The 23,259-nt window shown below is 41.7% G+C and overlaps 1 protein-coding gene across 2 annotated transcripts in view; it reads left to right on the forward strand.

Moving 5' to 3' along the window:
- The window catches only part of LRP5 (LDL receptor related protein 5), a 274,633-nt gene that overhangs the window by 209,594 nt on the left and 41,780 nt on the right, over nucleotides 1-23,259 (forward strand). For both annotated transcript variants that reach the window (XM_054026734.1, XM_054026735.1), the window contains exons 8-12: nucleotides 8,797-9,013; nucleotides 12,019-12,308; nucleotides 17,407-17,633; nucleotides 18,547-18,731; nucleotides 22,820-23,143. In XM_054026734.1, the coding sequence (XP_053882709.1) occupies nucleotides 8,797-9,013; nucleotides 12,019-12,308; nucleotides 17,407-17,633; nucleotides 18,547-18,731; nucleotides 22,820-23,143 (1,243 nt within the window). The remainder of the gene's footprint in view (nucleotides 1-8,796; nucleotides 9,014-12,018; nucleotides 12,309-17,406; nucleotides 17,634-18,546; nucleotides 18,732-22,819; nucleotides 23,144-23,259) is intronic.

Below are 23,259 nucleotides of genomic sequence, written 5' to 3' on the forward strand. Positions count from 1 at the left end.
CGGCCCCACCCCAACTCCGCCCCTTCCCGGTCCCGCCCCAACTCTGCCCCCTCCCCTGGACGCTTCGCCCCCCTCCCCCTGCCCCTCCCCTGCTTCCCACGAACATTTGATTCGCGGGAAGCCTGAAGCAGCAGGCAAGCTGGGGTGGGGGGGGCGCGGCCCAGTCCGGCCCCCCCAGCCGAGCAGCTCCCTCCGGCAGTCAGCCGGCCCAGGCCAAGAGGCTCTGGCCCCGGCGTCTCCCGCACAGCTTGGCTCGGGCCCTGGGGCGCTGGCCCCCGGCCGAGCACTGCCAGCCCCCGGCCAAGCACCGCCCAGCCCCGGCTCCGCACCGCTGGGCCCAGCCCGGCCCCCGGCCCGAGCACCCCCGGCCCCTGGCCGAGCACCGCCAACCGAGCACCCCCGGCCGAGCACTGGTGGCTCCAGCCCCCGGCCGAGCACCGCCGGTCCCTCCCTCCCTATTTTCCCGGACATGTCCGGCTTTTTGGGATTTCCCCCCGGACGGGGATTTGAGGCCCAAAAAGCCAGACATGTCTGGGAAAATCCGGAAGTATGGTAACCCTAGACCCAATATAATACGAATTCGAATATAACGCGGTAAAGCAGTGCTCCGGGGGGGGTCCGCGGGGCTGTGCACTCCGGCGGATCAAAGCAAGTTCGATATAACGCGGTTTCACCTATAACGCGGTAAGATTTTTTGGCTCCCGAGGACAGCGTTATATTGAGGTAGAGGTTTATCTCTTAGACCAGTGATAGATACTTAAGCCTGTGAGACAACTATTAGCTTCTTGTGGCTAATAGTCCCCCTTCACTCACAATCTGCAAACTAGTGTGTAATTCTAAACCTTTTATGGAGGGCTTTTACAAGCTGTGCAACTGTTAGTATGAATGTTTTCCTGGCCACTTGGCATCTGGCCTCTCTGTGGATTAACTAATTTGACATCCCCACTGTTTCAATTAGTTGCCACAGAGGAGATGTTATGTCTGAGAAGAGGCTAGTAGAGGCAGAGGATGGCAGATTTCATGAGATAATACATGGCATCAATATGCTCAAAGGGAGAGTCATATTATTTTAGGAGACTAGCTGCAACATTTAATTAGTCTTGTTTCTGTGGCCTTCCTCAGCACAGATACTATGTATGTAGCTATATGAAACAGAGGAGAACACACACAGAACATGACACCATCAATAATCTGAGATCTGCACTAGCTGCCATTAAAGGAAGAATGGTGTAGTGGTTAGGGCACTAGTCTCGGATGTGAGTGACCTGGGTCAATTCTCTGCTGCACCAAAATCTTCTTGTCACTCAGTCTTTCTGTGCCTCAGAGGTGATAGTACAGCTCTGCCTTGGTGGGGTATTGTGAGGATAAACACATCAAAGATTGTAAGATGCTCAGATACAAAAGGAATGGGGGCTCTATGGGTATTATAGGTATGTTTTTGGGGAAGTTCGGATGTTGATTTTATCTTATAAAGAGCCGAAATGATTTGGGATCTGGTTTCCTGAGATGACCTCCCTTCCCATGTCATCCTGACACAGTTGAAATCAGCACCTCGTATTCCACATAGATTTAGGATGTAGTCTCAAAGGGGCGATTAGGAAAAAACAGAAAGCGTACGAAGAGTGGAAGAGGGGAGGGATCAGTAAGGAAACTTACCTTAGTAAAGTCAGAGAATGTAGAGAGAGAGTGGGAAAGGCCAAAAGCCGTGTAGAGTTGGACCTAGCGAGGGGAATTAAAAGCAATAGTAAGAGGTTTTACAGCCATATAAATAGGAAGAAAGCAAAGAAAGAAGAAGTGGGACTGCTGAAGACTAAAGCCGGAGAGGAGATTAAAGACAATCTAGGTATGGCGCAATATCTCAACGAATATTTTGCATCGGTGTTTAATGAGGCCAATGAAGGTATTAGGGATACCAGCACCGTGACAGAGGGGCATACAGGATGGGGGATTACCATATCCGAGGTAGAAACAAAACTTGAACACCTTAATGGGGCTAAGTGGGGAGGACCAGACGATCTTCATCTGAGAATATTGAAGGAATTGGCGCGGGAAATAGCAGGCCCATTAGCGATAATATTTAATGAATCTGTAAACTCGGGGGTGGTTCCGTTAGACTGGAGAATAGCTAATGTGGTTCCTATTTTCAAGAAAGGGAAAAAAAGTGATCCGGGTAACTACAGGCCTGTAAGTTTAACATCTATAGTGTGCAAGGTGCTGGAGAAAATTCTGAAAGAGAAACTAGTTGAGGACCTTGAGGTTAATGGCAATTGCGATAAATTACAACATGGTTTTCGAAGGGCAGATCGTGCCAAACGAACCTGATCTCCTTCTTCGAGAAAGTAACGGACTTATTAGATAAGGGAAATGCAGTGGACCTAATATACCTGGATTTCAGTAAAGCGTTTGATACTGTACCCCATGAGGAATTATTGGTTAAACTGGAAAAGATGGGGATCGATATGAAAATCCAGAGGTGGATAAGGAATTGGTTAATGGGGAGAATGCAGCGGGTCGTATTGAAGGGTGAACTGTCAGGTTGGAGGGAGGTTACCAGTGGAGTTCCTCAAGGTTCGGTTTTGGGACCCATTTTATTTAATCTATTTATAACTGACCTCGGAACCGATTGCAGGAGTGGACTGATAAAGTTTGCGGATGATACGATGGTGGGAGGCGTTGCCAATTCGGAGGAGGATAGGGATATTCTGCAGGGAGACTTGAATGAGCTTGTGAATTGGAGTATCAGAAATAGGATGAAATTTAATAGTGAAAAGTGTAAGGTGATGCATTTAGGGATGACTAACAACAATTTTAGTTACAAGCTGGGGACGCATTGGTTAGAAGTAACGGAAGAGGAGAAGGACCTAGGGGTCCTTGTAGACCGCAGGATGACTATGAGTCGACAATGTGACGTGGCGGTGAAAAAAGCCAATGCGGTCTTGGGATGCATTAGGCGAGGAATATCTAGTAGGGATAAGGAGGTGCTGCTTCCGTTGTATAAGGCGCTGGTGAGACCTCATTTGGAGTACTGTGTGCAGTTCTGGTCTCCCATGTTTAAAAAAGATGAACTCAAACTGGAACGGGTGCAGAGAAGGGCCACTAGGATGATCAGAGGAATGGAAAACCTGTCGTATGAAAGTGGGCTGTAGTCCACGAAAGCTTATGCTCTAATAAATTTGTTAGTCTCTAAGGTGCCACAAGTACTCCTGTTCTTCTTTTTGTCGTATGAAAGGAGACTAGAGGAGCTCGGGTTGTTTAGTCTGACAAAACGAAGGCTGAGGGGGGATATGATTGCTCTCTTTAAATATATCAGAGGGATAAATACAAGGGAGGGAGAGGAATTATTCCAGCTTAGTATACTAATGTGGACACGAGAACAAATGGATATAAACTGGCCGTGGGGAAGTTCAGGCTTGAAATTAGACGAAGGTTTCTGACCGTCAGAGGGGTGAAATATTGGAACGGCCTTCCGAGGGAAACGGTGGGGGCGAGGGACCTGTCTGGTTTTAAGATTGTTAGATACGTTTATGGAGGGAATGGTTTAAATGGTAAAACATATTAACCAAGGAATACCAAGCAATGGCAGGTAAATAGTATAATGGCTAACAGGGGTCAGGCTGGAGACTCTTGCCTACATGCTCGGGGTCTTACTGATGGCCAGATTTGGGGTCGGGAAGGAATTTTCCTCCAAGGTGGATTGGCTGAGGCCCTGGAGGTTTTTTGCCTTCCTCCGCAGCATGGGTCAGGGATCGCTAGCAGGAGGGTTCTCTGCCAAGTGAAGTCACTAAAACACAGGATTTGGGGACTTCAACAGCAGAGTCAAGGGAAGGGGTAGGGACGGTTTTGTGGCCTGCAGCATGCAGGGGGTCAGACCAGATGATCATAATGGTCCCTTCTGACCTTAAAGTCTATGAGTCTATGTAGAGTACATTGCACTAGTCTGTTCTTGATGTAATAAAGGCCTGGATCACTGTAGCAAGAAATACATCAAGATGAATGTTTGTACACTTATTCTCAGGAGTGGATGGAATTTACCACCGCTACTACCCGAGCATCTGGAAGCAGCCCCAGAAAAACCCCTACATTGCAAACCTGTTTTGTAAATTTAAGACATGCTTCCTCGTCCCGGGGTGCCACTACAATCTTCTTCAGCTCTTCCCGTTGCTTCCCATCAGGCTTCTAACATTACCTCAGTCAGCCAGCTAGCCCCAGCAGTTCAGCCCTGGTCACAGTCTTCTCAATAATCTCATGCAAGAAAAGATGATTGGAGCCTGGGAAATAGTTGGTGAGACTGTCAGGCTTGAGATATGATTGCTTGAGCGTGGATCTAACCGACAAAGGACCTAATACCTCCATGCTGGACTTTACCAGCTATAACGGACTAGAATCCAACTACCAGTAAGTTCTGCCAGATAAATTTAGAACCTCAATGAGTACAACTGGGCAAAAATCAAGCAGAGGAGGCCGAACTGCTTGTTCACCCCCCTCTCCCTACCTATTGACATGGATCATCTGTCACCGTCAGGGCTGTACTGGTTTGAAACCAGTGATATTGCCCACCAAGTAGACAACTCCTTAAAGCCAAAATAATCTCCTGCTTGGATTCACTTGGCTGTCTGCCTGGATTGTTTCTTCTGATGATGATTTTGCAGAAGTTATGATGCAGAGAAGAAAAAACTTTCTCCATCTCCATTCTAGCCTTGGTATAAGACTTATTCTTTGTTGCAGTCTGACCAGTATCACAATTCTAACCTCCACTCCATTATGTGTCATGTGTTGTATATTGTAGCAGGAAGGAACTGGATTGCCTGCCAGGTTTTCTTTCTCTAATTTTAGTGGTGGCTTTGTAAGTTATGACTGTAGAAATGTATGTGAATATAAAAATACATATATTTTCCCTCCCTGCTGGGTCCAGTCCTAGCCTAGTGCATTCTAGCTGATCTCAGTACTTAAATGACATTTTGCCATTCATCTTTGTAAAGTGTTTTGAGATGTGCTAGTTTGAAAGGCCTTCTACTGTCCTGTCCTGTTTGTAAAGAGAATTTGTATCTCATTTACTTAATATGGCATCCAGCTTGGCTTCAGCACCTGAGTATGCTCATGAACTTTTGAACCCCCGGCATTTGGCCCAGAGTATTGCCTGTGGGATTGATACTTATTTAAATAAATGAGTATTTGAGGTTTGCCTGGACATGATGTAATGGAGATAATTGCAGAACCATTTGGCTTTTAACCGCAGACGTCAACGGGGGTTTTTTTGTGTGGGCTTTTTTTTCTTTTTTTAAAGAAATTTTCTGTATTTAGCTTAACTAAATAAAGACATTAATCTTAAATCTCTGCTACCTCATGTAGCTTGGAAATTATGGTTAATACAAAACTTCCCCAAAACTTTCCGGTATAAGAAATTGTAATGTTATTTTTAGCTGTCTCAAGCAGGAGACTTTCATCTGAAAGGAGTCAATTGATTTACCTCTCTTGCATAGCTCCAGGGTGTCTCGCAAGTGGATTATCTCCATGCTTCAAAATGATACCTGTGTACCACTTGTCTGCTCTTCCTCTTTTTTCTACACTTTTCCCTTTCTGTTTTTAAAAATGTAATTTCAAAAAGTGTTTAGATTCTTTCCTGTTTCAAGAAAACAGAAAGAAGAGATGGGCAATAATTGGCTCCCTCATGTAGAGTTTATGCCATTAATTCTTCAGCAGAACACTGTGATTTCCTGTTGGGGCTACACATTTAGGGTTGTGTGACAGATTTTAGGAGTCTATTGCTTTGCCTTAATATTTAATACAGTAAGCAGTAAATACACACTGCAGTGTATTTAAGTTAATTTTAGCTGTTAGGTAGCCTTAAAATTCACATTCAGACTTAAAAAATGCTTTAAAATTCCTATTTTAATTCCTACCATAATCTGCAAGGTGGAGTCAATGCATTATAGCAGGGATTTCTATATATGGTACAGATATATGTACAGTAGTTGACAGCTCTCTACCCTTTGACTGGACGAGATTGTGCATTTGCTAGCCTTTAAGAATTTTCTTGGTTACAATCTATTAACTGGAACTGGTGACCATAGGATACCTTAATATCTCCAAACTGGAAGCCTCATGCCCAGCATAACTTTGTCATGAAAGAAATGCATATAACATTTGTAAATTTGTGCATGTCTTTTGCAGAGCTGTGACAGAAATGTCAATTTTTAAATCTGAGAGTTTTTTCTGTATATTCAGAAGCCCATCCAGAATGAGTACAGTAAATTTCAAGGTTCTAACTTAATGGGAGCCTGACAGTTGAGAGTCAACCTGTTACAAGCTTGTCTGCATGTGTCTACGCTGTATGCACACAGCATTCAAGCTAGTCATCTAATTGTTTTCAGGCTGTTTACATTGAAACTTATTATAGAATTTATGGGTGCCTTGTGGCTCCCCAATATATAATCAGGCATTTAATGGAACAACAATGGTGTTAGCATGTTATGGATGCCAAATGATTATAGTGAATCATTTTGAATCTACCTTGGCAATCTTTCTTTGAGTCACAAGAAAATGGACATAATTAAACAAAGAATGGTTACCTCCACATGCTTTACAATTTTAATATCCTGATGCTGAAAAAATCTCCAAATGATAGTAAAAAGGAGCTTCTGTATAGAATAACTTTAAGAAGATAAAGGACCATCTGGTATAGGAGGGATAGTCAAGTGGATAAGGCACTGGACTGAGACTCAGCAGACCTGAGCTAAACTTCTAGCTCAGCCACAGCCTTTCTGTGTAACCTCGGACAAGTCATTTAATCTGCCCCATGTCTCACCTCCCCACCTGTAAAATGGGGATAGTTTCCTCCCACACAGGGGTGTTCTTGAGAATAAAATCTAATGATTGTGTGGTGCTCAAATGCTACAGTGATAAGGACCATGTAGTTACCTAGATAGATCTCAGAAATACTGAACATAAAAGAAACTGAATGGCCCAGGGTATGGATAATTAAATACAAAGTCTGCCCCTTCTTGATCACAGTTTCACAGGTACTCGTTACCACCATCTATTGGCAGTAGGATGGCCACGTATATAGGGTCTTCTGTACTCTGCAGCAAGCTGTGCCTGAGTTCTGTGGCAAGGTTCTCTGTGGTTTCTCTGGCAGCCTAGATATTTTGCAACAACTTAAATTTAATGATGGAGGTTTTTTATTGAATGACACTGGAAAATATATAGTAGCCAGAACAGTGTTCCCTGTGTTAGTTTCATATTACAACCACAAGCTTATTTTATGCCACCCACACACTAAATTTTCAAGGTAAGACAGAATTATTTTACAAAATGTATAACTACATTATAATAATCATTGGGGAGAAGGTGGAAACTGGAGGCTTTGACAACTGCATAGAAAGGGATAGCTAGGGCTTTTGATTCCTGAGAAGGTATAGGAGGCAGTTTGATCACACAGGAGATGATTGACATTTTCCTCTCTCTTTCCACTTTGTCGAGCCAGGTGGATGTGGCTTTAAGTTTGTGGCTATGGGGAGTGTGAGTATGTGTGTGCGTGCGTGCAAGAACTCCTAATTTCCCCACCTTTCCCAACAACCATCTGGCTCCAGTATCTTCCATTGCATCTGGCAAAGATGGACAACACGTTAATCGTAACTGGAGGTTTGTGCTAAAACACTCAGAAGTGAAATAGTTAAGTGTTGACACTTAAATGTTCATTGTTGGGTGCTTGGGGTGTCTCACACCTCTGTGATTTCAACCTGTCTGTCATCTTAGGAAGACAGCTCTGCATCGGTTCACACTCATTTCACATCTCGAAGATTATCTTCACAACCATAAGAGCTAGAAACAATTATTTTCACAGTGAAGGCTTACATTTTGAAGCAAGATTCCACAGCTATGAAATCATGGAATACACACTGAATGGACGTAAAGAATGAACTACCCTGGGGGTGGCTACTTCAGACCAGGAGTGACATTCATGGGATTTACATTGCTTATACTGTGTCAATTCAGAGGGTAAATGGAAAATGACTACTTCCAGATTTGTCAATCTGAAATTTGCTCTTTGAACTAAATCCATTTACCTTTTATTTTTAAATTAGGATTATTCAAAAAATGTTTGTCAAAATGATTTTCTGACCAATAATGCCGTTTCAGTGAAACTGGAATTTTTCACCAAGTTGTGTATTTCTGTGAGATTTTGTTTAGGAAAAAAAAAAAGGGGGGGGGTTCAAAAATGTTGAAACATCCCATTTGGACACTTTTTCAGAATGGAAAGTTTCAATTTTCACTTTGAAATTACTTTTTGTTTTTTAAATTTACTATATAGATATAGATATATAGATCAAAATAAAAATAAAGCAATTAAAATCTATCTAAATGAAATGTTCCAATTGACCCAAAATAAATTTTTTTCAGAATTTAATTTAAGAAAAATAATGGAATTTTGGCTTTTCTTCCCAATTTGGGATGAATTTTTGTTCGTTTTTTTGCGGAATGGAAATCCATTTTCTGACTAGCTCTATGTATAGGTAATATAGTGGACATAGACTGCATGGCTGCCTCCTCACCTTAAATGTTATGTGGTAGAAGAGTTGTTCCTTCTTTGTCTAGAGATGTTAGCACTTAATTTGTGTTACACCATTTCCTAAATACATTTGTACAGAGCATGAGGTTTTTGTTTCCAGAGAGAGGTGGTCTCTAGATAAGCTGGCTGGAGTGGCAAGAGCACCTTCAGGTCAAAATATGATCAGATTTGTTTCAACTATTGTATTAGAAGTGATGGTTTTTTCTCTCCTCTTGTCTGCCTCACAGGTAATAAATGTTGACGGAACAATGAGAAAAACTCTACTAGAAGATAAGCTTCCTCATATATTTGGGTTTACTTTGCTGGGGGACTACATCTACTGGACAGACTGGCAGAGACGAAGTATTGAAAGAGTTCACAAAATAAGAGCAAGCAGGGATATCATCATAGATCAGTTGCCAGATCTAATGGGCCTCAAAGCAGCAAGTGTGACCAAAGTGGTTGGTAAGCATGAGCAACGTGAAATGAAATTGAGACACTTTTTCCAGAGGGTTTTGCTTTTGTTAAACAATAACATTCAACCCTTTTGGAATAATCATGCGGTAAATATGTTCTAATGCTGTTTAAAGGGAAACTACCTTTTTTTGTGAAGCTAGCATAGTGAAAATATCACAAGAGAAAAGCCTGCTTTAATGACGATTGCCATCAAAAAACTACCATGTATGAAAATACACCCGATAATTTCTTCTGAAATTGCAGATTAATGCAATAAGCAAAATGGAAGCAGTTTTCTTGCTCTGCTATTCTTAAACAATAGGCAACTATTCATCCACTGTGTCAGTGAGGAGGCAAAGTTTTGTAGCCTATTAACAGCATTTCAGTGAATTGATGGACATTTGTCAAACATCTTTTCCATGCTTTTTCCTCTGTAATGGTCAACCTAAGGCGTATCCTGCCACAAGCTAAGAGTGACATGACAAGATGTGCGTGATTTCCCTGGTTTATATGCAGAATTCCACAAAATGCTGTAGTTCCTGCTGCTGTCTCTTCCTAACCTCTTACTGACAGTAAACATGAATACTTTGCAGAGCTTCTGTCGCATGTTGTGATATGTAACAGGGATTTAATTTCCATATCTAATTGAGGAGGAATTGTCTACTTGCTCATATACTCTTGCTAGTGGAAGCAGAGAGATGGTGAGGAGATCCAAATCAAGTACTACCACTAAGCCCTACTAATTTTCCCTCACTAAGCTCCTGTCTGCCCCAATTCTTACACCTGCACCCCTATACAGTTTGGCATCCCCTGTGCATGTCCCTTACTGTCCCCTCTGGTCACAGTAGGATCTCTTCCACTGTGTCCCCTCTTGCTTCCAATGCATGGCTGTGACAGACTGTGTACATATGTCTGTCACACTGTTGCTGCCTTTATCCATAGTAATCTGTACATACTACTAGAAAGGCAAGAAGCTGCTCTGTGCAGCAGACCAGTGAGGAAGAATAAGAGGTGGGAGTCTTGCAAGCAGGCAGTTTATCTCGTACGGCCTGAGAACTGGGAAAGCAGGACATACACACTAGCCCTTGTGACATCAGAGCCACAGAAGAGAGGAAGAACCACCTTTCAAATTGCTGAGAAAGGGCAGAGGGAAGGCCCAGCCAGGACTCCAGTGGTCCTGTGGGATTCTCTTGCCTGGGGAGGCAGAGAAAAAGTTGTGGGCTGAAGCTCACTGTGAGATCTTTTGGGAGCACACTGAATTTAAAACCCAGTTTCCTTTGGGGGACACATTTGTTTTTCCTATTGTCACCCTGTTTTTCCAGCACAAACATCTGATGATTTTCAGACTGTGGGTCCCCCAAGGTAGGACAATATTCTGTACTGGGTTCAGTTGGAGAACAACTAAGGAACTTGTTCTGTGGGCTTGGAGTCAGAACAAGGCCACCTGAACTCAAAGAGAGGCACTTAAATCTAGACCCAGGCATGGCACTAAAAAAGAAATTGAACGATGCCACATTTAACAGCAACTGGGATCTCTAACCTGATCCCACTCTCAGCTTATCCTAGAAGAGCTTCAGTTTAGGAATAGGAGCACTGGAACTGGTTTTAGGCCCTAGAGCAGGGGCTTTGAAACCTGCAAGGTGCTGAGCATGTCCTGTGAGTTGCCAAGCAGCCTGAACTCTTACTGACTTCATTAGCTCTTAGTGGCAGCGACTCATTCACTCCACGCATGTATATACTGTCTGGCACAGTGGAGCTCTGACCTGAGTGAGGAGGCCTTAAGATACTACTGTAGTGGTCAAGGTACTGAGCACCATCTCAGGAGATGCTCAGCATATAGCAATATCATGCCCTCTCTTGTACAGATCTCCATACCTTCTGTGAATCATGTGGGTACCGTAATTTAGCCCTCAGTTTGTAACATGATATGCTGTGAAATGGGTAATTCCCTAATGCAGCAAATACCATAACGCTCCAGTATCAGACAGACACTGCAAATTAAATTTCGTGCTAAACTACCCAAGCCCATGAGTGTATGCATAAAGATAATAGATTTATAGAAATATTTTTGTGGTCATTTTACAGTATCACTCTGGCTTGCCCCTGAATATTTACTTTGGTTACATACATCTTTAAAAAATCATCATACTAGCTTATTTATCAAGGTCACTCACTTTAAATAGGCCTGGAAGAGTGCAAAGTTCTGCAATGAAGCCACACAAAATAACCGTAACAAAGAAAATAGTTATACATGATGGAGAGCCAGATCATCCGCCGGTGTGAATCAACATAGCTCCACTGAATTCAGTGGAGCTAGGCTGACGTACACTAGCTGAGGGTCAGGTCTGGAATCTTTGTCCCCTATAAAAGAAAACTAAACTTGGACTGGACTGACTTTTGAGACTTAACCATAGTAGCAATTTTTTAAAAATGGCTATATCTCTGTTTGCAACTGCTGAAGAGGGGCATTCATTTGGTTCTCCGCTCCCATCTCCATCCCCACCCCACCTCCTGCCAACCCCTCAGCATTTGTTCATAGACACTCTGGTTTACTTGACCAAAATAGGGGGGTGTGATGATCTTATTGGAATTATGCTTAATGATGAATCTCAGCAGTTGATTGGATTTAACAGCTGGGAAAAGGAGCTGCAGTTGTTGAGCTCTGTTCTCACCAGCGCATGTCATTGAACTCAAGCACATTTAAAAATTCAACTGAGATGAAGATCAGTTGCCTGGCCAAAAATAAACAGACAAAATAAACACAACTGTGTGTTTTTAGTACAGGAATGAAATCTGTGGAGAAAAACAGAAGAAAATATTTGGAGAGGTTATCGATATTATAAGAAGACTAATACTAGCCTTTAAATCCATGATTGAGAGGAAAAGATCTGAGTTGGTTTTTGGACCCCCGTTGACATTTACAGTAATACATTATCTCATAAGTCTGTAAATACATTGCCTGTGATTCCATCCCAGACAGTTTTATCTTTAATTGACCAATGTCTCCTTTTTAGGAACCAATCCTTGTGCTGAGAATAATGGAGGCTGCAGCCATCTGTGTTTTTTCACACCTCTGGAGACTAGATGTGCTTGTCCCATAGGACTGGAGTTGCTGAGCGACATGAAGACCTGCATCATTCCTGAAGCCTTCCTTGTTTTCACCAGCAGAGCAGCAATTCATAGGATTTCCCTTGAAACCAACAATAATGATGTAGCTATTCCTCTAACTGGTGTCAAAGAGGCATCTGCTCTGGATTTTGATGTGTCTGATAATAGAATCTATTGGACTGATATTAGCTTAAAGGTATTATTAACATTTGAATTCCCTGAATATGAAGCCACAGTATAGTCCCTTTAATCTAACAAAGATCTGTTTGTTATATAATATAGCACATATTATATCGAATGTCTAAATCTTGGCTGCCACATGCATTGAATCCATAAATTAATCTGTTTCAAACGTGCTTTCTGCATGTCACATACCATGTAATTTGAATGCCTAGGTTGGCACTCTACTAAACTTGCTAATTTTCTCTCCTCCCCCCCACCCCACCCTCATTTTGATTTGGAATCCATTCTAGTTAAAGTATTACAATTTGGCAAATAAACTTGGGTCTCTTATCCTTAGCTGTGGCTCCCACTTGCTGCGTTTCAGTGAGGGAGCTTATAAAGTTTTCATGCTAAAAAATATCAGTGTGTTTCAGCAGCAGTTTGAAATTTGATATGTGACATTTCTGGTTTATATCCAGGTGTAGGCAAAGGAGAGTGTTGTATCATCCATCACTGTTGTTTAGTTTTCTTTTACATGAATTTAGCAGTGGTGGAAAATGTCATAGTGATATCACTGGAAAATGAACTCCTCTGTTTAGCTTCTTAATAGGTACACCACAGACTGTGGAAGCTCTTCTGCCAAAGTGCTTCAGCTGCAACAGGGCAGGGATCGCTTTTAGGGATCATGGGGATAGTTCAGTTTCCACAGCTTCCAGACCCTACTGAGACTAACTCGGGTGTCTGTTCAATGCTGGTAGTGGGTTTTGTGTGTGGACACTTTTCCACTAGGAACTATGCCAATTTAATAAATTCATGTGCTCCAGACCACACACACAATTACTAAATAAATAACAACGCACCATGGGAAATGGAACTAGTGTTCCCTTAGCTGTTCGTAGACCATTCTACTGCTATCCTTTTTATCGGACAACCACTAGAAGGCAACATCTTTCCTTCACACTCTCTCTCACTTGCGCGCACACCAACTCGCTCACCTTGAAATGAAAAGCATTCCCTGGAGTCCTCCTATCTCCCGGTATGTTAATTCATTAGTTTTTTCAAGTTGTCACGAAATTGGATAGTGATGTAGACATAAGCTATGTAAAGTGGTTACTCGGAATGGACTTTGGTCCCTAAATGGAGAGCAAAAATGGTATTCTGGCTCCAGATGATATCACTAGATACTGTGGGGTGGCCATTTTACATGCACATTGTTATCACTGGTTTCTTGTGTGCTATGTACATATTCCTTGCTGCATATGACCGGCTCTGTTAAGTGTATACAACTCACACTCCTCATTAATGCTGAGACAAGCTTTGAGTAATACAAGAAAACCAATCAGCTAATTCCCTTTTCTCCAAATGAAGATACATTCCTATAGATTCATAGATTCATAGATTATAGGACTGGAAGGGACCTCGAGAGGTCATCGAGTCCAGTCCCCTGCTCGCATGGCAGGACCAAATACTGTCTAGACCATCCCTGATAGACATTTATCTAACCTACTCTTAAATATCTCCAGAGACGGAGATACCACAACCTCCCTAGGCAATTTATTCCAGTGTTTAACCACCCTGACAGTTAGGAACTTTTTCCTAATGTCCAACCTAGACCTCCCTTGCTGCAGTTTAAACCCATTGTTTCTGGTTCTATCCTTAGAGGCTAAGGTGAACAAGTTCTCTCCCTCCTCCTTATGACACCCTTTTAGATACCTGAAAACTGCTATCATGTCCCCTCTCAGTCTTCTCTTTTCCAAACTAAACAAACCCAGTTCTTTCAGCCTTCCTTCATAGGTCATGTTCTCAAGACCTTTAATCATTCTTGTTGCTCTTCTTTGGACCCTTTCCAATTTCTCCACATCTTTTTTAAAATGCGGCGCCCAGAACTGGACACAATACTCCAGCTGAGGCCTAACCAGAGCAGAGTAGAGCGGAAGAATGACTTCTCGTGTCTTGCTCACAACACACCTGTTAATGCATCCCAGAATCATGTTTGCTTTTTTTGCAACAGCATCACACTGTTGACTCATATTTAGCTTGTGGTCCACTATAACCCCTAGATCCCTTTCTGCCGTACTCCTTCCTAGACAGTCTTTTCCCATTCTGTATGTGTGAAATTGATTTTTCCTTCCTAAGTGGAGCACTTTGCATTTGTCTTTGTTAAACTTCATCCTGTTTAACTCAGACCATTTTTCCAATTTGTCCAGATCATTTTGAATTATGACCCTGTCCTCCAAAGTAGTTGCAATCCCTCCCAGTTTGGTATCATCCGCAAACTTAATAAGCGTACTTTCTATGCCAATATCTAAGTCGTTGATGAAGATATTGAACAGAGCCGGTCCCAAAACAGACCCCTGCGGAACCCCACTCGTTACGCCTTTCCAGCAGGATTGGGAACCATTAATAACAACTCTCTGAGTACGGTTATCCAGCCAGTTATGCACCCACCTTATAGTAGCCCCATCTAATTTGTATTTGCCTAGTTTATCGATAAGAATATCATGCGAGACCGTATCAAATGCCTTACTAAAGTCTAGGTATACCACATCCACCGCTTCACCCTTATCCACAAGGCTCGTTATCCTATCAAAGAAAGCTATCAGATTGGTTTGACATGATTTGTTCTTCACAAATCCATGCTGGCTGTTCCCTATCACCTTACCACCTTCCAAGTGTTTGCAGATGATTTCCTTAATTACTTGCTCCATTATCTTCCCTGGCACAGAAGTTAAACTAACTGGTCTGTAGTTACCTGGGTTGTTTTTATTTCCCTTTTTATAGATGGGCACTATATTTGCCCTTTTCCAGTCTTCTGGAATCTCTCCCGTCTCCCATGACTTTCCAAAGATAATAGCTAGAGGCTCAGATACCTCCTCTATTAGCTCCTTGAGTATTCTAGGATGCATTTCATCAGGCCTGGGTGACTTGCAGGCATCTAACTTTTCTAAGTGATTTTTAACTTGTTCTTTTTTTATTTTATCTGCTAAACCTACCCCCTTCCCATTAGCATTCACTATGTTAGGCATTCCTTCAGACTTCTCGGTGAAGACCGAAACAAAGAAGTCATTAAGCATCTCTGCCATTTCCAAGTTTCCTGTTACTGTTTCTCCCTCTTCACTAAGCAGTGGGCCTACCCTGTCTTTGGTCTTCCTCTTGCTTCTAATGTATTGATAAAAAGTCTTCTTGTTTCCTTTTATTCCCGTAGCTAGTTTGAGCTCATTTTGTGCCTTTGCCTTTCTAATCTTGCCCCTGCATTCCTGTGTTGTTTGCCTATATTCATCCTTTGTAATCTGTCCTAGTTTCCATTTTTTATATGACTCCTTTTTATTTTTTAGATTGTGCAAGATCTCGTGGTTAAGCCAAGGTGGTCTTTTGCCACATTTTCTATCTTTCCTAACCAGCGGAATAGCTTGCTTTTGGGCCCTTAATAGTGTCCCTTTGAAAAACTGCCAACTCTCCTCAGTTGTTTTTCCCCTCAGTCTTGATTCCCATGGGACCTTACCTATCAGCTCTCTGAGCTTCCCAAAATCTGCCTTCCTGAAATCCATTGTCTCTATTTTGCTCTTCTCCCTTCTACCCTTCCTTAGAATTGCAAACTCTATGATTTCATGATCACTTTCACCCAGGCTGCCTTCTACTTTCACATTCTCAACGAGTTCCTCCCTATTTGTTAAAATCAAGTCTAGAACAGCTTCCCCCCTAGTAGCTTTTTCAACCTTCTGAAATAAAAAGTTGTCTCCAAAGCAGTCCAAAAATTTGTTGGATAGTCTGTGCCCCGCTGTGTTATTTTCCCAACATATATCCGGATAGTTGAAGTCCCCCATCACCACCAAATCTTGGGCTTTGAATGATTTTGTTAGTTGCTTGAAAAAAGCCTCATCCACCTCTTCCACCTGGTTAGGTGGCCTGTAGTAGACTCCTAGCATGACATCTCCCTTGTTTTTTGTCCCTTTTAGCCTAACCCTGAGACTCTCAACACTTCCGTCTCCTATGTCCATCTCTACCTCAGTCCAAGTGTGTACATTTTTAATATATAAGGCAACACCTCCTCCCTTTTTCCCCTGTCTATCCTTCCTGAGCAAGCTGTACCCATCCACACCAACATTCCAATCATGTGTATTATCCCACCAAGTTTCAGTGATGCCAACAATGTCATAGTTGTATTTATTTATTAGCACTTCCAGTTCTTCCTGCTTATTCCCCATACTTCTCGCATTTGTATATAGGCATCTAAGATACTGGTTTGATCTTTCCTCCCAGTTTTGTCCTGACTCTCCTTTCTCTCTGCCAATATAGCCCACACTCCCTCTCGTTTCCGACCCATCTCCCCGGTCTCCATGTTCCCCACTTACCTGTGGGCTTTGCTCACCTGTCCCCGTCGAACCTAGTTTAAAGCCCTCCTCACTAGGTTAGCCAGTCTGTGTCCGAATAGGGTCTTTCCTCTCCTCGAAAGGTGAACGCCATCTCTGCCTAGCAGTCCTTCCTCGAATAGCATCCCGTGGTCTAGGAAGCCAAAGCCCTCCTGACGACACCATCTTCGCAGCCAGGCATTCACCTCCATGATGCATCTGTCTCTGCCCGGGCCCCTACCTTTGACAGGAAGAATTGAAGAGAATACCACCTGCGCTCCAAACTCCTTCACCCGTACTCCCAGAGCCCTGTAGTCACTCTTGATCCGCTCAGTGTCACACCGCGCAGTATCATTTGTAGGTTGAAAACACTACAAAGAATAAACAGAGAAAAGAATTTGGGCCAAAATTTTAAAAGTGAACAGGTATGTGAGGTGGGAGGCTCAATATCTGGGTGCCTACCTTGAAACTCTTTGAAGGGACCTGATATTGAGAGAGTGCATGCTCAGTACTTTCTGAAAATCACATCCCTTCATTCATCTCAAAGAGAGTATCCAAAATCAGTAGTCATTTCTGAAAATTCAGGCCTTCTTTATCTTGTGAATTAGTATGTTTCTGTTATCAGGATAGATTATATAAATATGAATTGCAAATACGTTCAGCATTTAATGCTTGGGGATTTACATTTGAATTTTTGTTGAACAATAACCCTCAGAATTTTGATCCTCTAATTTGATGTGTGTCCATAAGGTACAGTAATATTTTCACACCATTGTTTTCCAGACCATAAGCCGGGCATTCATGAATGGGAGCTCTGTTGAGCATGTGATTGAGTTTGGGTTAGACTACCCTGAGGGAATGGCAGTAGACTGGATGGGAAAGAACCTTTACTGGGCAGATACTGGAACCAATCGAATTGAAGTAGCGCGCCTGGATGGACAGTACAGGCAGGTTCTTGTGTGGAAGGATTTGGATAACCCAAGGTCTTTGGCTCTTGATCCTACTAAAGGGTAAGGAGCATTATTTACTGTTCGATGAGCATAACAATCATTAATAACATATATTTTTTACAGCATACTTTGCATTTCTCTAGCACCATTTCATCAGGGAATCTCAAAGCACTTTATACCCATTAATGGGGTAATCGCCATAGTACCTCTGGGAAATGGATAGGGGCTATAAAGAAAAATTTAAAATCCCTGTCAATTCACTTTTGCTGTCTTTATTGTTTCAAAAAGCAAAAGCAAAATTTAATGCACACTAATTGGCTGCATACAGTTACATGGGATATTCCAGCTTGCAATAAGTGTGAGTCAAATGTAAATTAGAAAAATCGGGGGATGCATTGTGTGACACGTCCCTGTTTTAAAACATGTTGAATTCACTTCATTGACCGCTGAAATCTGAGTACTTCTGGGGTGGAATTCAAATGTCAAACACATTCATACCAATGGCAGGAAGTAAAGTGGCATTTACTTCTATTCAGTTGTAACTGCAGAGGAATTTAGTTAGGTTGCAACACCTGAATCTGATTAGGACATGAAGCTTAATACACTTACTGATTGTGAAAATTCCACAGTGCCTTTCAGCACCACAAGTGGTCAGGGCCCTGGTTTTATCTCTCATCTGAAAGAATTAAGCAATTAGTCACAAGGAGGCATGCAGTGGTTGGGACAGTAGCAGACTTAAGGAGTACTGGGCTTGATCCTGCACAGTCCTGTGCTTAGCACTCTGGCCCTATCCATCAAAACACACATGCTTAACTTGAATTCAGTGAAATTAAATATTTATGTATTTAATTTAATTGATTGATAGCATAGCAGTTACCATAGCAGCTAAAGTCTCTGGGGCCCTGGGTACCAAAGCTGGATTTGAATCCATATCATAAACTGATGCCTGTTTTTCTTCTGTTTTTGATTGCAGTTATATGTACTGGACAGAGTGGGGAGGTAAACCAAGGATCGTTCGAGCATATATGGATGGGACAAACAGCATCACTTTGGTTGATAAAGTGGGACGTGCCAATGATTTAACTATTGACTATGCAGACCAAAGACTATATTGGACTGACCTAGACACAAGTATGATTGAGTCATCAAACATGCTAGGTAATCTGCTGTTATATTCAAAGAAACACACATCATGGTGTTTTGTACAGAACTGTGAGCACCCTGTAAGGGAATTTGGTAGATTTTTCTTTTAGAGGGTTTAATTAAAAATTGGAGTTGGTTGCCTCCAAACTAACCGTTATTCTTCTTGCGTGACAGGCTTACAGCTAAGGGTTAACTCATGGATATTTTTTTTTATCCAAGCAATTTAATGCATTTTGGAAGTGGTTGAATTAGACTTAAATTGCCTACCACCATTCTACTGTGTGCTAATTAATATTTTGGAGAGTAGTAAAGTAAAATACACATGATAATGAAATTAAACATGCATAAACTTTATTTGCAAGTTTAACAAAATTGTGAGGTAAACCTTTATAGTAATAATAAATTGGTAAAAAATGAGCCAGGCTTTCTAAAGCATTTCCCATAGGGTAACAGAGAAACTGCACTTTAAAAATTATAAATGCAGGGAAAGTAAAACAACAAACATACTATTTTTCTGACTAAAATCCTATACCAGAGAGATGATTTTACTCTTTCTTCTGTTGCTGGTATTAAATTACCAATGTCTTTTACCAGAGCAAAGAGACAGTCTCAGTCTCTTTATTTCTCCATGTTAGGACAACTTTTTGCCTTTGGTACGGTTTAATTGGCCCCTATTCTCTGAGTCTGCACACCTAATTCTGTTGCCTAATTCCACAACCTTGTCCCCATCCAAGGCAGATTCCAGCCACAGACTGGCTCTGCTAGTTCAGAATTCAAACCAAAATACACCTTTATGACCTGCATTCTTGGCCGTTGTAATGACGCTGTACAGTTAGCTAAACATTCTGTAGAATTAATCTCCCAACATTTACATGTGTTTTCCTATGAGAGTTTATTAGAACTTCAAAAGGTTTTCTGCAGTTAAGGCTTATTAAATCTTTACATTAACATTGACAAGATGGCTAATTGAATAAAGGAGGGAGTTGATAATACTGTATTTAGCACTTTGTGCAGATCTTTACATCTAAAGTGCCTTATAAAAGTTAACAATTCCTCAGAAAGCCAGATGAGGTAGACAGAATTATCTCCATTTTTTAGACAAGGACACTGAGACTTGGGGAGGTTGAATGAACTTCCTGATGCTACACAACAAATTGATGGCAGTCCGAGTTAAAATCCAGGAGTTCCTGAGTTCCCTGTCACATGTTCGTTTCCATAGACCATGCTGTCTTGGTTAGATATGAATTAATACTGCTAGAATTTCTGTATTAAAAGTATGTGGCAAAAGGTAAACCTATCATGGCATTTATATTAACTACTTCAGAGTCACTGCTGTGACATTATTGTTGATGAACCAGGTAATTCCATATTAAGCTCTTATTTTCAGGCCTTGTTTAATTTTCCATGAAAAAGCTACACTTTGGAATGAAACTTGTAAAGCTTTATTTTGGCGTTTTGGGGACATGAGAAATCTGTTTTTCTTCAAGAAAGTTTTAGATGTTTTTTCTGTGCTCAGATCACGCGCAAACACTGCTTATTTAAGTAATACAAATTGTAAGACATGTCATGGGCTTGGACAACAAGGACACAAGAGCCCCTGGCACATCTTGAAGAAATGTGTTTTAGGAAACCATGTAACTAGCAGCAGTACTTTGTGACTTTCTACTGCCTCTTTTTTTTGACAATGTACTGAGCAGCAGAACCCCAAATATCCGCTCCTGAGCTCACAGGTGCTGAAGCTAGAGCTGCAGGGGGTGCTGCTGCACCCCGTGCTTGAAGTGGTTTCCCTCATATACAGGGCTTATAGTGTGGTTCAGTGGCTCACAGCATCCCCACTATAAAAATTGTTCCAGCACCCGTGCCTAAGCTAAACATGTTGAATTTAACATAGCTGCATTTACTTCAATAATCCTGTATGGACACAGGTAAAAACACATGGAAAAGAAAAACTAGAAACCACTTATATATCATTAGGATCAGTATCATCCCTGGTTTACGTACATGATGGGCTGTATCCTGGCTGTGATATAGCATTGCCGTTGTCGGCTGGCAGTGAGTGCTTGAGCTGCTGTTACAGAGGATGTAAGTAAATGAGCTACCGGGGGGGCGGGGAGAAGGAGGGAGAGAAGACAACCTCTGAAGCATCATAAAATAGCTCTCTGATTCTCAAAGACTTTCATAATCCACAGCTTTTCCAATGGCTTTCAGCGATTGTAACTCTTACATTCATCGCTGTGGAAAGTATATGAGAAATGCCCTACCAAATGTATGTCACTGCTTGAAATTTTTATTATGGTTATTTCTTCCAAGTAAATTTTTTATAAAAGCTTTCGATAGGATCCCTCATCAGATTGATAAGGGAATTAAATCGCCAGAGGGCAAGAGGCAGATTTCTGGAATGGATTAAAAACTTTTTGTGGTACTGAGGGGAAATTCAGTACTCATAGCTGCTTCTCAGACTGGAATGAGATTAAATCAGCTCTGGTAAATTAAACTGGTGCTAACACTGGGACTAGGGTCAGTTAATACATTGATCGCTTTGGAGAAGGAAGCAGACAGTGAACTGTTGAAGTTGACAGTGACACATAGTTAATGACATGTAAGGAGGTTAGTAAGAACTCTGGGTGGAATTTTAACAAACTCATTGGGTAGGGGAAGTGTTACTGGATGAAAGTAAAGTGACAAAACATTGCGTGCAGTATGCAGTGATGCACACTGAGGATCCTGTCCAGAAAAGAATCTGGGTGGGAGGTGTGGGATGAAGTATGTCTGCCCAGTGCACAGCAGCAGTGGCTAAAGCAATCTTAAATTTGTGAACAGGGGGTGTTCCCAGCCTGCTCTCAGACACTACACAGCATGTAAAAACACCCCCTTTTTGGGGTTTTGTTTACGTAGCCTGGGAACTAGCGAAAAACAGCATAAATTTCAACTCAGCTAGATCAAATAAAGTTTGTTCATTGGTAACTCTCTGCCTAGGGTAAGTAAATTTAAAAGAAAAAAAAATCGTAGTAAGATGGCTTTGTAGTCCCATGTCTAAGCTTTTCTTTCCTCCCCTAGCCTAGGCCAACTCATGAAAAAAAGCAGGGCATTCAAAAGATCTTAGGAGTGTATGTGTGAGTGAGGTGGTTTAAATTCCCCCACCCCCAACACACACACACAAATCAAAAAGATTATTTTAAACCATGAAGACATTTAGTAGTACATCCTCAGCTGGTGTAAACTGTCAGTGCTCCATTGACTGCAGTACTCTGGGGTTTTCCATAATGGTTAATCTAGTCTACCTTGGCCAGTACCTGATGCTCCAGAAGGTGATAAAACCTTAGATTATGGACTTTAGTAATTAAGCAGTGTCATGTGTGGGAGTGTTAGGATTCCTTCCACATGAATACAGGAAATCATTTTGAATATCTGCATCTTCTTACATTGCAACTGTGGGTTTTTTACAACTTAAATCCAACTTCAGAATTCCTCTGGATCAGCTTTATCACTGACTCCCCCAGATGATCTGTATGGTGCTTTGGAGCATGTTGCTTACAGTACTCGTTTCGTATGTGTTTTAAGTTTATTTTTTATCCAGATCAAGTATTTATCAGGGATCAGGGTGTTCTTAAAGACCTTTCTCGGGATCCCGTTTGGGGTGTTAAGCCTCTGACACAAAGTAATGTTTCTTAAAATGACAGTAGTTCCAGTGCATCTGAAGAAGTGTTTTTTTTATCCACGAAAGCTTATGCTCAAATAAATCTGTTAGTCTTTAAGGTACCACCGGACTCCTTGTTGTTTTTGTGGATTCAGACTCACACGGCTACCCCCTGATACTTAATAGTTCCCGTGGTACTACCTCTGAAGTAAAATATTACTTGGTAGGAGAAAGGGCATCAGAATTTGGATCTTAGTGGCTACCTCTTCAGAGGAAGATATTGTGTAATTATGAACCCCAAATTCCATGATACTGACCCGTAGCAAATTATCTTTCAAAAATAAAAGGAGTTAAAAAATTACATTTTAGTCGCACAGGATTAAATAACCCTTTTGTCACTTTTTTTGCAACTGAGTTTCGGTTACTGCTTATGATTAGTGCTAACAGTATGAAGTTACTTTTTCAGGTCAAGAAAGGGAAATAATAGCAGATGATCTACCTCATCCATTTGGACTAACACAGTACAGTGATTACATCTACTGGACAGACTGGAACCTTCATAGTATAGAAAGAGCAGACAAGACCAATGGGAAGAACCGGACACTAATTCAAGGACATCTGGATTTTGTGATGGACATATTGGTCTTTCACTCTTCGCGCCAGGATGGCTTGAATGACTGCCTGCAAAACAATGGGCACTGTGGACAATTGTGCCTTGCCATACCAAATGGGTATAGATGTGGGTGTGCCTCTCACTATACCTTGGATCCCAACAGCAGAAACTGCAGTTGTATGTCCTTTTATTTCTTACGATATTCTTAAGCACTTGCAGCTCATTGCTGCTTCAGATGCCTTTTACTATAGAAAGGGAAGGATTCATATACATACATCTCAAGGGTATTGGTT

The sequence above is a fragment of the Malaclemys terrapin genome, chromosome 4 (assembly GCF_027887155.1).
Source record: "Malaclemys terrapin pileata isolate rMalTer1 chromosome 4, rMalTer1.hap1, whole genome shotgun sequence".
Classification (NCBI taxonomy): domain Eukaryota; kingdom Metazoa; phylum Chordata; order Testudines; family Emydidae; genus Malaclemys; species Malaclemys terrapin.